Source organism: Clinocottus analis, unplaced genomic scaffold, assembly GCF_023055335.1.
Source record: "Clinocottus analis isolate CAN_PGR_092001 unplaced genomic scaffold, fCliAna1.0.p SCAF_36, whole genome shotgun sequence".
Classification (NCBI taxonomy): Eukaryota; Metazoa; Chordata; class Actinopteri; order Perciformes; family Cottidae; genus Clinocottus; species Clinocottus analis.
Window position 1 is genome coordinate 1043984 of NW_027176109.1, and position 17752 is coordinate 1061735.

Below are 17752 nucleotides of genomic sequence, written 5' to 3' on the forward strand. Positions count from 1 at the left end.
TTTACTCTTCCGTCTTAATAGCTCATGCATCAGGATATTAACAATATTTTGTTCATTATGTCTGTTGGAAGTCATCTACTCTGTGTGTGAAGCTCATTTTAACCTTTTTAAACCTCATTTTAACCTTTTTAAACCTCATTTTTTGAAGTTGAAAAAAGATATATAGTAATTTTTCCATTTTTTAACCAAACGACACATTTCTTTTTAAATGAAACTTCTTCCTAACGAGCCAACACTTTGTTTTATTGGGATTATTGTTGAAGAATCTGATTTTTTAGGTCCTAATCTTTCTAAAAAGGTGTCTCATTAGCATGTTAGCTGTCGTTAAGACTCTTAAACACACAGATGATTAGGTAATCTGGCTCATATCATGCTGGATGTTCATAGTTATGATAAAATATGGAATAAAAGTGAAGTATCAGGACTCACCTGCACACGAGGGAAGCAGGTACGAGGAGGCTGTTAGCCGCTCTGAGGCTCAGAGGAACTCAGTAAACACGTCAACGCGTCGCAAAAGAAACAAGAAAACTCTGAAAATGTCGAAGATGAATTAACACGACGGACTCTTCCTCCTCTGGAGCAGAGACGTCTGACAGACACATGAACCCTGAAGAGATGCTGCTGCTCGTGGGAGGAGGCGCAGCAGCGCCGTCACACTCAAAGTAATGACGGACCTGCGTTAAAGTCCTTTTGTTGAAGCTCCTCTTCCTCCTCTTCCTCCTCTTCCTCCTCTGGGACGAAGCATTCAGGCCCATCAGTGAGTTCGCAAACTCAGTTTGTCCACAACCCTCGTTGTCTTTCTGTTTCTCTGCTCTTCATCAGGAGGTTCAGACGTTTGAAGGCTGGAAGACGTTCTGAGTCAAATATCAACGTGTGAGACGTGTAACGTCCTGATATTGAAGACTTCATAGTTCTGGTTCAGGTCTGCTTGGTGTGATCCAGCCAGCTGAGGGACTCCCCTCATTCATAACGCGTCCACGGCAGCTGTTCCTGCCACTCACTGCTCCCGTGTTCATCTGCACCAGGATCATAATTCAGATTAATCTCCTTCGGCACTTCATTTTTATGTCGGCCAGTAAAATCTGGAATAGGATAATATCTGATTGTTGAGGAGGGCGGACGAGCCGTCACCTCGCCAGCGAGCAGCAAGAGCTGTGTGTGAACAGGAGCGGCGGCTTCCTGCCAAATAGTGAACCTGCTCTGCGTTGATGTGAAGAGCAGCAGGTCAACATTGTGGCTCGTGAGCTCAACTCGTCACAGCAGAATGATGCTAACCCGTTAGCGTCATATACACGTTAGCATCGCTGAGTATCGACGACTCAAGAGCATCTCTCTCTCTCTCTCTCTCTCTCTCTCTCTCTCTCTCTCTCTCTCTCTCTCTCTCTCTCTCAGAGAGACACACATACACATGCACACAGACACACAAAGACAAATGCACAGACATGCACAGACACACACGCTCATAGAACACACACAAACGTGCACACACACAGATACACACACACACACACGCACACACACACACACACACACACACACTTTTAAAGGGAACCAAACCAATGAATTTAAAACTGAAGCCTCCAGTCCACCATATAGTTTACTTACATTTTTGCGAAGCCCCCCTGGAAACGTGTGTGTGTGTGTGTGTGTGTGTGTGTGTGTGTGTGTGTGTGTGTGTGTGATCACAGAGACTTAATGCAGGGTGTGTGAGCATGAATCAGATATCTGAGCAGCCATGGGAGGCTGAAATAATGAACTCACTGCAGCATCAATTAGCAGCAACCACGAGGCTCAGATAATGCTTAGCAATGCACTCCGAGAAGTCAAACTAATGGAAGTGAAGTGGTGTGTGTGTGTGTGTGTGTGTGTGTGTGTGATTGAAAACGAAACAATAAAAAGAAAAGGAGTTTCGTGTGACTGACTCTGGATCTCCGAGCAGAACAGAAAGTCATATTGTTCTTTTCTCTAAATGGGCCGCGGTGACTTGATGGATTTTTATTCCCGGCTCGTGAGCGACGGCCTCGCGGGAGCTGACGGGCGACCGTCACCGCCGTGTCAAAGGTAAGAAGCATGTAATTACATTCACGGTCCGTCTGCAAGGTCGCGGCGGCGAAGGACGCGACCAACAGATAAAAAAACGCGTCCTGCCGTTGACCCTGCGAGGCGAGCGAGACGGCGGCTGCGACCGCGGCTGCATGTAAGCGTCACGTCAGCTCAGCAGGTAGAAGCTGCGTCCTGGTTTTGAAAGTAAAATTGTGCTATTGAGGCAATATCTAAAAGCGACGCCTGACTTGGGCAGCGGGGAGCTAGCAAAGAGATAGCAGCGGGGAGCTAGCAAAGAGATAGCAGCGGGGAGCTAGCAAAGAGATAGCAGCAACGGGAGCTAGCAAAGAGATAGCAGCGGGGAGCTAGCAAAGAGATAGCAGCAACGGGAGCTAGCAAAGAGATAGCAGCAACGGGAGCTAGCAAAGAGATAGCAGCGGGGAGCTAGCAAAGAGATTGCAGCAACGGGAGCTAGCAAAGAGATAGCAGCGGGGAGCTAGCAAAGAGATAGCAGCAACGGGAGCTAGCAAAGAGATAGCAGCGGGGAGCTAGCAAAGAGATAGCAGCAACGGGAGCTAGCAAAGAGATAGCAGCGGGGAGCTAGCAAAGAGATAGCAGCAACGGGAGCTAGCAAAGAAATAGCAGCGGGGAGCTAGCAGCAGCAGAGAGATAGCAAACACATAGAAGCAACGGGAGCTAGCAGCAGAGCTAGCTGGCTACAGTGGGGACACTGTGTATATATATATATATATATATATATATATATACACACACACACACACACACACACATATATAAACACCAATCAGTATTTGATTGATTATTGTATTTTCCTCATGCGATAATCTCACCAGAGATCAAAACAGTGTATTTTCATCCCGGGGATTCTTACTTTACGGTGGATTTATTTAGAGATTTTGATGTTAAAATGCTTCTAAAACAGCAGCGTGAGATCCTATTAGAAACTGTATCAGTGCAGTAAATCATCCGGTGAAAAAGATGAACTCCACGTCTCTTTTTCCAATCTCAATCCTCTTTAGGAGACGATTCCAGACACAATAAAGCCGCTCTTTAGAGGGAGAATCACATCCATTTTATCTCCCGTGCTGCTGCGAGTGCACCGCCACCAACAAAAGTTATTTTCTCCTTCAGCTCTAAACTACTTCTGTTCAATATAATATCCAATTAACTAACTGCTGCTCTGTGTGTGTGTGTGTGTGTGTGTGTGTGTGTGTGTGTGTGTGTGTGTGTGTGTGTGTGTGTGTGTGTGTGTGTGTGTGTGTGTGTGTGTGGGTCTTATCCCTGTGCCGTCAGTGAAGGGAATCTTGGCCACCGGCGGTCTGCGTTGTTGGCTTTCCAGCTCTGACTGTGATTAATCAGACGGGATTTCCTCGCACTGGTTTGCAAGCGAGGAGCCGTGGGTTTGAACAGGAAAAGGAGACTTTGGGAGGAGAGGAGGCAGGAAAAGGTTTCAGGACGGCGAGCTGCTGTTTGTTCGCTGCGAGCAGGATGACAGCGAACTGACTATTAAGTGGCGTTGTAGGTTGGCGGCGGGCGCGTGGCTGAGCCTGACCCTTTATCAGGAAACAGCGGCGAGCTGCCGGCTGCAGACCGCCACGCCGCTAATCACCAGCCGTCTGGCAGTGAAAGAATAGGCCGGAGCCCGAGCTGGATTCACTCAACCGGCCAAATGACAGCCTGGTTGGAGAGGAAATAACTGCCTTCAGATCAGTATCGCTCATATCAGTCGATAAACACTGTGAGGTTTTCACCTGCACCTCGCACCGCGGAGGCTTCTGCTGCACAATAAAGGAACGTTTGAATTGCTCGGCTCCAGATTGGGGAGGTGGAGGTGATGGTGGTGGAGGTGGAGGTGGAGGTGAGGGGGGGGGGGGGGTCGTGTTGACTGCTAGCAAGCAGCGAAACTAAGGGAAAAACAAATCATCACCCAGCATGGTGGCAGGTGACAGCTTGAAGCTGGAGTTCCTGAGCCGGCGTCAGATTTCATGACGCTGTCAAAAGGCCAAAACAGACAAGAAATCAGGTTTATGAAATATAAAAGAAACTGTTCATCAGACACGACCGTGTTGGACGCAGCAGCTGCCAGCAAACGCATGGAGGGAGACATTGTTATAGCAGATATTAACGTTTAAATGCACTTTCATGTTGCACCTCCATTTCAACTTAAAAGTAGTTATGTTTGTCTGTGCACTTTATTTTAATTGTGGATTCTATTGTGAGTTTAAACACTCCTCCACGTCCTGCACATTAAACTTATTGTTTAATGTTATGATCCACCCGCCATGACGCATGACTCGTATGTGAAAACATACGAGTCAATAAATGGTTCTGATTCTTATGGAAGCCCATTTCTGCCACACAAAAAAAATGTAGGACCAAAAAAAAAAAAAAATTGGACCATAAAAAAAAAGAATAATTAGGACCAAAAAATAAATAAAAAATTAGGACCAAAAAAAAAAAAAAAAAAAAGCCTTTTTTTTTCTTCGTTGACTTCAAAAAGGGCAACGAAAAAAAAAAAAGAAGTTAATTTTAATTTAAATCTTTTTTATCCTAATTCTTTTTTTTCTTTTTTTGTCCATAATTTTTTATTTTTTTTAATCCTATTTATTTTTTGTGGCGGGAATGGGCTTCCATAGGTTATGACTTACAGGGGTGAAAAAAAAAAAACATGGCCGTTGTGTCGTTGGTTGTCCTTCCTTCAAATACTGAATTTGAGAGGAAACACACACACAAACACACACACACACACACCACACACACACACACACACAGACACACACACACAGACACACACACACAGACACACACACGTTGTGTCGTTGGTTGTCCTCCTGCGTTCCCTTGCTGCATGTTTTAATCTCATAAACTTGTTGTATCGGTGATTCATGCTTCCAGCTGTTAGTCTCGTCCTCACAACTCTTCAGCCGGTCCTCAGACATTTTGATGACGTTGGACTGGACACATAAACCAGACCGGTCCATCTCGTCTGTCGCTTTATGGAGACTGAGCTCTTTTCCCTTCTGATTCTCGTTGAGAGTGATTTAAAGCCGGAGATCAGCGGCCTTCGCTTCAGGGTTGAGGAGATTCAACTCGTATGAAGGACACGCGTCAAAATGTGACGAGTCGCACGCTGATTATCCTCGACCCGGACCCGACCTGTGATGCTCTGCAGGGCCTCGTTCAGCAGACATAACGCTCAAATGTTAGTTTTCATATCTCAAGTAATTGGAGACAAAAGGGAGAGGGGGGGGGCAACACATCCTTTTGAAAGTAAAACTGTGCTATTGAGGCAATATATTAAAAAACTCCATCTATATGCAGAATATAACTGTGTATAAAAGTTGGGTTACAAGCCGCGACTACCTTTGGAGGTTGTCACCGCTAGCGCTGCTGCTAGTTCTTTGCTAGCGCCCAGAAAACCACCGAAGGTAGCAGGACCAGCCCTAACGCCCGACTCAGGGAGCTAGCAGTAGCGGTGAGCTAGCGGAGAGATAGCAGCAGCATGGAGGGAGCAAAGAGATAGAAGCAGCGGGGAGCTAGCAAAGACATAGCAGCAGCGAGGAGCTAGCAGCAGCGCTAGCTGGCTACAGTGGGGACACCCAGCAAAGGTAGTAGCGGCTTATAACCCGACTTTTATGATAGATATAGATATGTATGTATATATATCTGTATCTATCTATCTATCTATCTATCTATCTATCTATATATATATATATATATATATATATATATATATATATATATATATATATATATATATAACCTTATATCTAACCTTGTTTTTTTTTTTTTTACACGCTATTGAACTCGGTTCTCATTCAACGCATTCCTTACACTTGAAAACTGCATTTTCCTGTAAAACGTGCAGCACTTCCAGCACCAGACATCCTTTCAAATGAAAGCTCATTGATTTCGTGTCCATGTCTCTACGTCTGTATCGTCCTTTGAGGAGTGTAACTGACAGCTCATGTTAGATATAATAACTACACGTTTTTAACAGATATCCTCCATCAGTCACAGTAATCTGTGTGTGAGTCTCAACACATAATCTGTCATTTAAATGATGTCAGCCAATGGGACGTGAGTAATGTTTGCTCTCCAGCTGTGCAGGTGAGCCGCGCTGTGCGCTGACCTCCGGTCTGTTGCACATCAGATACGCTCCTTTCTTGGCACGGACCACGTGGAAGCAGCCATGTGCAGCAAAACCAATCCGCCTGTAAACGGGTGAAGGATTCTTCACTGCACGTATGAATCAGGCGCCGCGCCGAACACAGAGACTCCAGCCGCCGCCGCCGCCGGCTCTGGGAGCGTTTTCGAGGGCGTCCCGGAGAGAGAGAACCACGCAGAGGAATGACCAATTTCAGCTCCGAGAATTGTGTCGAGAATTTATTCCAGCCCGAGCGCCAAGGTCTGCGATATGGAAAACGCTGACACTTTAAGAAAATTTACAACTGCTCGGCCTCGGAGCTTCTCCGGCAGAGAGGTTTGTGAGAGCATCAACCGGATTTTCTCTAAATCACTTACCTGCAGGGCAATCATGCCCTCACCCCGTTATGGCCGCCATAAGCTTGCACTCTCTGGCACATTCCCGCAATAACACGTCGGCAGTCGCATCCGATGGGCGCAGCAGCAACCTGCAGACGCCGAGGGACAAACTGAATTAAAGTGTCGTACCAAAGGAATCGTGGTTGTTCGGCTTCAGGCTCCTTTTTCTTCTTCTGTTGGCGCGAGCGTCTCTGTGGGCCGGTCCAGCACCGCGCCGCGAGATTCAGTTAGCGGATCTGAGTATACGAGTGTGTGTGTGTGTGTGTGTGTGTGTCGCTGCTGTGGTTTACACAGCACTTGTCATGCAGTGTGTTATGCGTGGTTCAGGTCACAGGTGACTCGTCCAGCCAGAGATGATGTGATTGAATGTCAGCGGGCTTCGCCGCTTCCCTCAAAGGAAATAAACGGACAGCAAATGACAAAGTTCAGGCCCGAAGAATCAACATCTGTGGAAGGAGAAGGTGAAAAAAACTGCAACATTAAATTAAATCAGTTTCCAATTATTGTTTAAATGTGATGTCATCTGGGACAGGATGCGGTTCATCTTGCTCAAAAGGTCAGCGGCTCTCTGACGGTTCGAACCAGCGTGAAACTCACTTCAGGAGACGGTTCAGGAAGCAGAACTCGTGTCGTTTATTTTGCTTTTCTTCCCGACAGATGAACAGCTGAACTTCCTGTGATGAGGGTGAAGACAGATAATGAGCCCAGAGAGAAACAAAAGAGAATCCAGAATGAAAGAAGCGCATTGATAACAATGTTCACAGTCTATACGATACATAATTGATTAGCATTAGCATGTAGCCGCCTGGAAGCGACTCACACTGAGCGTCACTGGAGGGGTTCGCTGTCATGTGACACTGATGCTGCAGCGTTTTATGTGAATGAAGGATCATCATTGACAGGTTTTCTCCCTCATATCTTATGATTCATAATTTCAAAGCAAAAAGATGTTCCCACTGAAAATAAAAGCTTGAATTAGACGTCTGCATGAAACCAGCCGGCAACATTAAAGCTCAGAGCGAGAGAATGAACGAGTGAACTGAATGTTAATGTTTACCTGCGAGAGGAATATTCAAATGCACATCACTCACTCAGGACACAAGCTGAGAGGGAGGGAGGCGTGGAGCGCATGATTGAACATCAGAGGAGGAGGAGGAGGAAGAGGAGGAGCAGGAGGAGGAGGAGCAGGAGCAGGAGGAGCAGGAGGAGGAGCAGGAGGAGGAGGACCAGGAGGAGGAGGAGGACCAGGAGGAGGAGGAGGAGGACCAGGAGGAGGAGGAGCAGGAGGAGGAGGAAGAGGAGGAGGAGGAGGAGGGCCAGGAGGAGGAGGGCCAGGAGGAGGAGGAGGACCAGGAGGAGGAGGAGCAGGAGGAGCAGGAGGAGGAGGAGCAGGAGGAGCAGGAGGAGGAGGAGGAGGAGCAGGAGGAGGAGGAGCAGGAGGAGGGCCAGGAGGAGGAGGAGGAGGAGCAGGAGGAGCAGGAGGAGGAGGAAGAGGAAGAGGGCGCCATCAAGCATTTATCTTAAGATTCACAGCGGGGGTGGAAGGTGCTCTTTAATTGTGGGTCTGTCTATCGCAGGGTCACGAGCGTCTCATCAATCATCGCGCCCGAGGGGAACCCGGCCTCTGAGATTTAAAATAAATAATAAATAAAAATGGACGGAGGGAAGCTGATCATGAATTATAATTAACATGACAAAATATGAGATTCAAGGTTTCAACAAAAGATGATCGATCGCCAACTTACGGACTCGAATGAGTAAACAACAGGAACATGAACAGCTTGAGGAGGAAGTGGAGGTCACGAGCAGCAGGAGCCTCCAGACAGCTTCCTGCTCCACGGCGGCGCACTGCTCAAGGGTTCAGGCAGCAGCAGCAGGTCAACGCCGCGAGGCTCTGAAACCGTACGAGAGGCGCTGGAATCTCAGAGAGGTCACAGACCGCTGCAGAGACATCGGTTTATCCGGAATATTATAAATACAGAGCTCTCATTCTTTTACATTGGCGAGAGCTAGGCTAGCTGTTTCCACCTGCCTCCAGTCACTATGCTAAGCTAAGCTAAGCTAATTGACTAAAGGCCGAATCTCCGTAGTTATCGAACAGACACAAGACGGTATTTATCTTCTTTTCTCAAAATGTTGTACAATTCCTTTCAAATAGAAAACACACAAATCCACGAGAAGTAAATATGCATAAAAAGATCAGGACGCTTAAACCAGCAAAAACCTGCTGAGTCACAACCTGAAGGAACCAACGCAGTGAAGAAACGAACCAAAAGGCCTTTTTTACAAATCCATCCTGACCTGCCACATCAAGACGTCAATAAAACTCTGCTTACTGTCTGTGTGCAACCAGGAGGATAAATCTGAGTATCAATAAGCAGCAGGAGACGACGCGCCGCATGAGATGGATCCAACAGGAAGTACGACCAGTACGACGTGTCAGCGGCTCGAGGCTGCAGACGAGACACAACGATGCACCGCACGGCCTCCACGAAGCCCGGGGATGCATGTGACAGACAAGTGTGTGTGTGTGTGTGTGTGTGTGTGTGTGTGTGTGTGTGTGTGTGTGTGTGAGAGAGGTGGATCATGCTCAGAAAAACCCCTCTCGAAAGGCTTCTGCTGCTGCTGCTGAGGGGATTAAAGCGGCCTCATAATGCGCCGGTGGGATTTGTGCCGCCGCCGGGCGGCTGACAGCCGTTAGGCGTCGGTCGGCCGGCGGAGACGAAGTGCGACCAGAACACAGCGCTCGATCTATACAGTTGCCAATCACGCCGCGGATCTATTGACCGCGGAGGAGGAGGAGGAGGAGGAGAGGAAGAGAGACGATGATGAAAGCGCGGCGATGGCAGGCGGCGAGCGCCGGCGTGCGGAGGATTTATTCACGGGATAATCCCATAAACGCTGAACTCGCCCCTCACGACTTCACCCGCACGCCTCGTCCCTCCACCGCCGCGTCTCCACGCTCTTGTTTTGGGGATTTGCAAGATTATTATTTTCTTCTTTTCCCGGGAACTACTTTACATCGTCAACAAGCGGGTCCATACAGGATCCACAGTTGCCATGGCAATATCTGTGGAAGGAGAGCGAGAGAGAGAGAGAGAGAGAGAGAGAGAGAGAGAGAGAGAGGAAAAGTCTTCAGAGTTGACAGCGAAACAACTGGTTTCATTATATTCAGCTGATCGTCTCCATCACCGGTGGAGGAGCTGGTGTTTGCGTTGGAGCGGCAGTAATAAGTTAGCGGCGAGGTCGCCGCCGCCTGATTGGACGAGACCCAACTTCTACATTTATATATTTATATGCATCCCTCTGACGTGGTCCTCGGCCTCTTCTCACGCAGCAGAGACAGATCCCATCGCGCTCACCACGCCGTCGGGTTCCCTCCTGCTCGCTGAGCTTTAGAGGAAACCGCCGCACGAGCTGGAAAGAAAAGTGACATCACAGAGAAGTCAGGAAGGAAACATACCATTATTATTATGATTGGGGAGCGAACAGCATCACTCTGGAGGAAGTTTAACCGTAAAGCGCCGCGTCAGCAGACTGTAAGCTGCTCGCTGTGAGGGGATTTCAGTGTTTCTCTTTAGGCCTCGTGTTTCAGGATCCTGACTCTTGGTCTTGAGCTCCGGAGCGAGAGGAGACTCTGCACATCAGATGCTGGTTCTGGTTTTTCGCACACTTTTCTTTTTGCTCTTCGTGATTTAATGTTTTAAATGAAGCGGCTCGACTGAACGGCGTCGATACCTCGAGCGGGAACGAAGAAGCTGAAGCGTCAGGACGCATGAAGCGCCTCCACGTGAAGCGTGAACACCCTCCACTGCATTTGATTTAAAGCGTGCACTCAGGCCGGCGTAATGGACGCACTCATTACCTTCTGTTCACTGGCAAATAACAATAATGATAATTACTTGCAAAACACATATTGCTGCTAAGACCTTCCTGTAATCGCCTCTTTAGCGTTCATAAGCCAATTATAAACAATACGTTCAATGACATCATCAAACAGGATTTTGTGATCATGATCAAAGTGAGTGATGTGAAGCAGAGCAGTTTGGTGAAGGCAGCCATCTTGTGTCCGACAGTGGAACGAACTATTCAGATATTCTGAAGTTTGTATTAAAACATTTCTGTGAATGATTTAATGTGCCGACACTTTAAATGTTGTATCGCGTGTTGAGCGATGCGGTTTAGTGAATTTGTGCATTTTGTCTGATTGCATAGCTTTGTTAGAACGATATTTGTTACGTAACAGTCGGGTTACAAGCTGCTACTAGCGGCTAACGCCCCGCTGTAGCCGGCTATCTGTTAGCGCTGCTGCTGCTAGCTCTCCACTAGCACTGCTGCTAGCCCCCCCGCTAACGCTGCTGCTAGCTCCCCGACGCGGGCAACGGGCAGTAGCAGCAGCAGCTAGCAGGGAGCTAGCAGCAGCGCTAGCTAGCTACAGCAGGGAACACCAACCAAAGGTAGTTTCACTCAGACCAGCCGTCAGGACCCAAGAGCCAAAAAGTGTGTGTGTGTGTGTGTGTGTGTGTGTGTGTGTGTGTGTGTCTGTCTGTGTGTCTGTGTGTATTTAAAGTTTTATTCCTCACACCACATCTTCTTGTTTGAATGTGACTTCACTGGTTTCATGTGTAAATAATCCCTCATCTCGGTTTTTGCTCAGCAACACACAGAGCAGAGCACGTGGTGACGTATGTGACGTGCACCTCCACACACACACACACACACACACACACACACACACACACACACACACACACACACACACACACACACACACACACACACACACACACACACACACACACACCCTTGAGCCCTGCAGGATTCAGTCCAGACCGTTTTCCTCTCCGGACACACATCCTGTCACTTTGAATACAAGCTGAACCGCGTCACCGTGTTTGCTGTTGAGGGACATTTACGGATTAGGAATTCCTCACACACACATTTACACACACACCTCGGGATTAGGGACAAGGGAGGCTGCGCCCCGTCAGCCCTCAAGGGCAACGTCCCCCTGCAGCGCCGCTGCTTCAGAATGACACACACACACACACACACACACACACACACACACACACACACACACACACACACACACACACACACACACACACACACACACACACACACACACACACACACACACACACACACACACACACACACACACACGGAGCCAATCAATACAGCTGCTGCGTCACGCAGCACATCCATCACGCGCACAGGTGCGCACCTGTCGGACGCCTTCATCACTTAACGATCAGCCGGATGAAAACGTCTCATCCCGACCACGTGGTCAGGATTGTGCGCGTGCGTGTTTCCAATAAGCGTTCATCATGTTGTCGGTGACGTGTAATCACCGGTAACGACTTATTGTGCTGATGAGTTATTACTGCTGATGAGCGCCATAAGAAACGATAACGCTGTTTATTAAACAGGTCGTGATTATTCTGCAATGACGCGCACGCGCACAGCGGAGAGAGCCGCCGCTCGAGCACGCGGTTCATACAGATGTGCACGAACCTCAGACGACCAAGATGTGATGATCCCCTGCAGTTTATGTACGTTAGAGACGGTGAGCTGCTGTCGGACTCCATGACGTCACAGGACGTGATGACGTGTGAGATGATCAACCTGCAGGTTGAGTGAGTTTCAGTCAACGTGTCAGAAAAAGTTTGTTGTTTTTGGGACGGCGCTGTTCTTCATGTCTGGAGGGTGAAGGACGAGGTCCCCTCTGGGCTTCATATAAAGTTATTGTTCCATAAAAGCAAGAAAGGTTATTTTTTATGGTAATTTCAGCTGCAGGTTTACAGGCTGCTGAGATTTGACGGTTCAGATAAAGTGAAGCATCTTATTGCAAGAATGAGCAGGGACTTTATGTTTGACAAAAACTGTTTGTGGAGGTAAAGGAACTGAATCTGCTGCCCTCCGTCTCCCCCCTAGTGGCCGCCTGCGGTATTGCAGCAGCTAATCCCAAAAGATTCCAACAAATTACGTCAAATATGACTATTGTGATTTTTTTAAAATTTAAAATGGAAAATCAGAGGTGGGAAGTTTCTTCTCGTCGAGAAAAGCGATTAAGAAATTACCCAGGTTGAAATAAAGTTCGTTGAAATGACTCAAAAAGCATCAAAATTAACTGCGAGGACTCGAGAAGCCGGAGAGCAGACGGGACGATAAAGTCTTTTTTACAGAGCGGAACAACCTGAAGGCAACGAGGAGAAGTTGCTCTCCTCCTCAGGAGTTCATGCAATGAGCTCGTTGACGACTGAAGTCACAAAAAGAGACGAATCCGTTTAACTTCTTGAACGCATCGTAACGCCGGCGCGTGGCCTGATGAGCCAGAAAATACATTAAAAAAGATGCAAAAGGAAAAGACTAAAAAAACACATTTTGGAGGATGAATCATCTCCATCTGCGTCCCACTTCATCTGGACGCCGCACAAATAAAACACTTTCCAAAAGAGACGAAGACTCGCAGCATGAACGAGATCTCTTAAAAGCCATCTCCTGAGGGGTTTTAAGATTACACTTAAAAAAACACTTAATTGGCTCCGATCATCACGTTAAACACTTTATCGTTTCTCAAGCCCTGAATGAATCTTCATGCACTGAATCCTGATCATCTCCTGAACCACGAGGCCCTTTTCAATAATTCAAAGAGGTATAATAATCATAATATATATATATATATATATATATATATATATATATATATATATATATATATATATATATATATATATATATATATATATATATATATTTATTTATTTATATTTATATATATATATATATATTTATTTATATTTATATATATATATATAAAACCCTTGGAAAGATAGATCATAAGTTCATATATGCGTTGTGGGTTTATGATCGTGCACAGAAAAGGAAATAAAATTATATTTATTTTGCAAAAATATAATTTAAAGTTGTATTTTCTAAACCATATTTGCTATATTTAATATATAACATAGCTCTGTATGTTAAGAGTATATGTGCAAAGTATTTGTAATGATTATCCATCTCGTGTTGATTTATGAAAACACTTCATTGGTTTCCATCATTGAGTTTAACACTTTTATCGTTTATCAGCGTTTACGTAACAAAACCTGAAAAATAAAGAATTCCACAGAAGAAGAACAAGAAGAGGAAGAAGAAGAAGAACAAGAAGAAGAAGAACAAGAAGAAGAAGAACAAGAAGAGGAAGAGGAAGAAGAAGAGGAAGAGGAAGAAGAGGAAGAGGAAGAAGAGGAGTCAGATCTGATCCTGCACGTTTCCTTCCAGGACAGAGTTTTCGGTGCAGTGATCCGGCGTCTGAGTCGACTGTTTGAACCGCGAGATGAAAACACTTGTAGCAATAAAAAAATGATGCGCTGTGTAATTATTTTTTAGTATTGGGAGCGAGAGTTTGTGTGTGTGTGTGTGTGTGTGTGTGTGTGTGCGCTCCAATTAAACATTAATATTGTGCACAAAACTAAAGCTTCTTTTGTTTGTTGTCTGACACAAAAACCAAGGCCAGAGTCTACAAACTGAAGGTAATCACCATCAGGAGTGTGAAAGCAGTTCAGCGCTGAACACAACAGGATGCAGACGCCAGAACTTTATTCAAATCATCTTCAAAGACAATTTTTTTGTTTTTCCAAGATGGAGCTCGGGCGTAAAAACAATGAATAAATTCGTAGAAAACCAAAAAGAAGGCGCCGGCTGTGGTCGTCCAATCGTCCTCCAGGTGCTCTTCCTCCCTCCTCCTCTTCCTCCCTCCTCTCTCTCCCCCTCCTCTTCCTCCTCTAGTTGTGGCCTTGCAGAGCCTCCGCCATGAACAGCTTCCCGAGGTTCTGAGAGGTGAATTCCTTCACGTTCTGGCAGTAGTTGTTAATTTGCCCTGTGGAGGGTACAAGCCACACACACACACACACACACACACACACACACACACACACACACACACACCACACACACACACACACACACACACACACACACACACACACACACACACACACACACACACACACACACACACACAGGGGAGGGAGAGAGAGAACAGCAGCACAGCAAATTAGTGGGGAACAGAGTAAACGGAAGGATCAGAGAGCTGTCAGGCGGCGAGGAGAGCGAGCAGCGTGACGCAGCGGGGGGGGGGGGGGGGGGGGGGGCTGAGGGGGAGGGGGGAGGAGGGGGTGGGAGGGGGGGGGGGCTGAAGATTGAGTCAATAAACTTTAAATTAATGTAATTTCAAGATAATGGCGGAGATAATTACAAAACAGAACCTGAGCTCCTGTGAGGGAACAGAGGCTGATGGAGTTTGGAGAGAGGGAGGTCTCTCCGTGCATGGTGTGTGTGTGTGTGTGTGTGTGTGTGTGTGTACCTGCAATGAGCAGTGTGTCCATGCGAGGTGGCGCCTGAGGAGGCTTGAACATCTTGCTGATGTCCTCCTCCGGCAGCGGCGGCTCTCCTCGACTCTGACGCTGAGTGTTCTCCTGCTGACGCCTCTGAACGTACTGGAGGGGCAAAGAGGAGGGCATTAGAGGAGGGAGGGGCATTAGAGGAGGGAGGGGCATTAGAGACAAAGAGGAGGGGCATCAGAGGAGATGGGAGGGCATGGAGGCAAAGAGGGACATGAGAGGAGGAGGGCGGGGCATCAGAGGATGGAGGAAGAGGCATGGAGATAAAGATACGAGGTTTTAGAGGAGGGAGGGGCAATAAAAGATGGAGGGAGGGACACTGACAAAGAGGCCTAAACTAAACTAAACTGCATTTAGAGAAATATGAAATGCAATAAATGGTTAGCAGTAAAATGAGAATATGAGGAGGAGACAAAGGCTGAAACATTCACATTAAGGAGGTGAAGAGTGGGAGGAAAGAGAACAACTAAGTGAATAAAGTCAGGAACCTCAGCGAGAGAAACCAAGAGGGAGATTTCTGCTGAAGTGTCAGCAGACAGAGAGAAGACAGACGCAGGAGACGGCAACAGGAAGTGAGCTGTAAAGAAACCCGGCGATGAAAGCAGAGACGCTGCAGACGGACGAGGAGTTAACCGCCGACAGGATGGAGTGATTTGTGGAGGCTGACAGTCGTAAATCAGCGAGGTGTCGGCTCTCTGGAGATCCTCAAAGCTTGTTAATTTGGAGAGATGGAGGAGAGGCAGGAGGCTGCAGCGCCAGCACCTTCACCCCGACCACACAAGACCCACAATGCACCTGTGCGGCCAGTCTGAAGCCCAACTGTTATAAAAGCGATGAAGCAAAGATACTATTTGTTCAAATGAAGAGTTGCTCTTCCAGTGTTTTATTTATTTCGGTGCCTGCCGGTGAGCTCCAGCGTGACTGTGCATAATCTAAAAGGCTAATATATGCTAATTCTAACACGCAAACAAAAAAACAGCTTTGCACTTCCACCTTCCGCAAATAAATATGGACGTACGACGCCTCACGAGTGTTTACCTTCCTCCATTAGAAGTCAAACTAAAAACTATTTAATTTATCTAAATTAATGCAAAAAAAAGGGAAGAACAAACTCCTTCAAGTCGTCTTTTCCTGAATGTTTCTTCCCGAGCGGCTCGGCCTTCTCTTCTTCTGCCTTTGTGTTTTTTAAAGTATTTTCGGTGTAGACGCGGCAAATATCGACGAGTCATCGAAAACGGCGGCTGAATTGTATCACGACATGAATCACGAGTCCTCGGGTTCACCAGATTAACTCATAATCTCCTAGAAAAGAGACGCCGCGTCTCCATCAACGACAAGGAAAGAAATGAGAATGAATGAATAAATAAATCACAGGCGAGTGAGACGGAAACGTGCCGGTGCCAAGACCGACTCGACCACCGACTGGAGGAAGCCGCCACGTCCAGAGAAGACGCGTGCGTTGGGAAATGGAGTCCTCCGAACACGATGCAACTTCCTGTGAAGATTAATGCGCTTCCTGTTGTCCGGATCGATAACACGAGAAGCAGAGGACTGGAGGAACGAGGAGCTCAGTGTGTGTTCACAACGAGGTGGAACATGGAGGGAGACGCCATGACAGGGTGTGTGTGTGTGTGTGTGTGTGTGTGTGTGTGTGTGTGTGTGTGTGATGAGAAGGTCGGTCGGGGAGGATGATGGATCATGAGGGCCGAAGTGTGGGTGATTGGCTCGGGGATGTGTGTGTGTGTGTGCGTGTCTGCGTAGGTGTGTGTTTTTCAGGTGGTGAATGCCTACAGAAGTCCGTCTAACGTGTGTGTGTGTGTGTGTGTGTGTGTGTGTGTGTGTGTGTGTGTGTGTGTGTGTGTGTGTGTGTGTGTGTGTGTGTGTGTGTGTGTGTGTGTGTGTGTGTGTGTGTGTGTGTGAACTGTCAGCAGCAGTGAGTCAGCCGGCATCGTCGTGAACACTGCGGACTCATTTCCACTCGCACAGGCCGGATGATGCAGTCGCTTTGTGAAGGTAGGTGTGCGTTGTGTGTCTGTTGTGTGTGCATTTAGTGTGCGTTGTGTAGTGACCTCGTGCCTCGACGCCATCGTGTTCCCCAAACGTTCACGGCGCTCATGACGGCTGAGGCTCCAGCTGCAGACGCACAGCCGTGCTGCTTCTGGCCGAGGTTGTGTAGGTGGTTTGTTTGTTTGTTTGTGTGTGTGTGTGTGTGTGTGTGTGTGTGTGTGTGTGTGTGTGTGTGTGTGTGTGTGTGTGCGTGTGTGTGTGTGTGTGTGACGGTGTGTGCGTGTGATTCATAAAGTGCTGCTGCTGCTGCTTTTCAATTATGTTTGAGTTTGCGATGCGTCTCACTGGTACCAGAAGAAAAATAATAAAAAGAGGAATTTGACTCATTAAAATGAAGACGCTCAGTAATGAAAGCGTTTAAAACGGATCAGAACAACTTCTACACCACGACGTCATCGCCTCATGAGAAGCCTTGAGGAACACCGACACTTCCTTAATATGGAGAGAGATCTATCTTCATGTAGATAAGATAGATCTATCTTCATGTATTTATATATTTTACAGAGCAGGTGATCTTGTGAGTGTTTTTGGATCCATGGGAAACCAGCGCAGCCGAAAATGCAAAATAATAAATAAATGACTTGCTATTCAAAAAGCAGCCTCATATTCTGTCTGTATATATTTAATCCTGCTAATGTGGATTATTTTACCCTTTTCTTACATCTATA

General features: G+C 47.0%; 2 protein-coding genes across 2 annotated transcripts in view; both read right to left on the reverse strand.

Moving 5' to 3' along the window:
* LOC137799537 (CUB and sushi domain-containing protein 3-like) overlaps window positions 1–17752 on the reverse strand; it is a gene marked incomplete at its 5' end in the record, with an annotated part of 388544 nt that overhangs the window by 264015 nt on the left and 106777 nt on the right. The gene's annotated exons all lie outside the window — the stretch shown is intronic.
* Window positions 14198–17752, reverse strand: part of LOC137799569 (eukaryotic translation initiation factor 3 subunit H-like) — a 31777-nt gene continuing 28222 nt past the window's right edge. The window contains exons 4-5 of the mRNA XM_068596371.1: window positions 14981–15195; window positions 14198–14494 (exon numbers count right to left, since the gene is read on the reverse strand). Coding sequence (XP_068452472.1) covers window positions 14400–14494; window positions 14981–15195 — 310 coding nt within the window. The 3' untranslated portion in view covers window positions 14198–14399. The remainder of the gene's footprint in view (window positions 14495–14980; window positions 15196–17752) is intronic.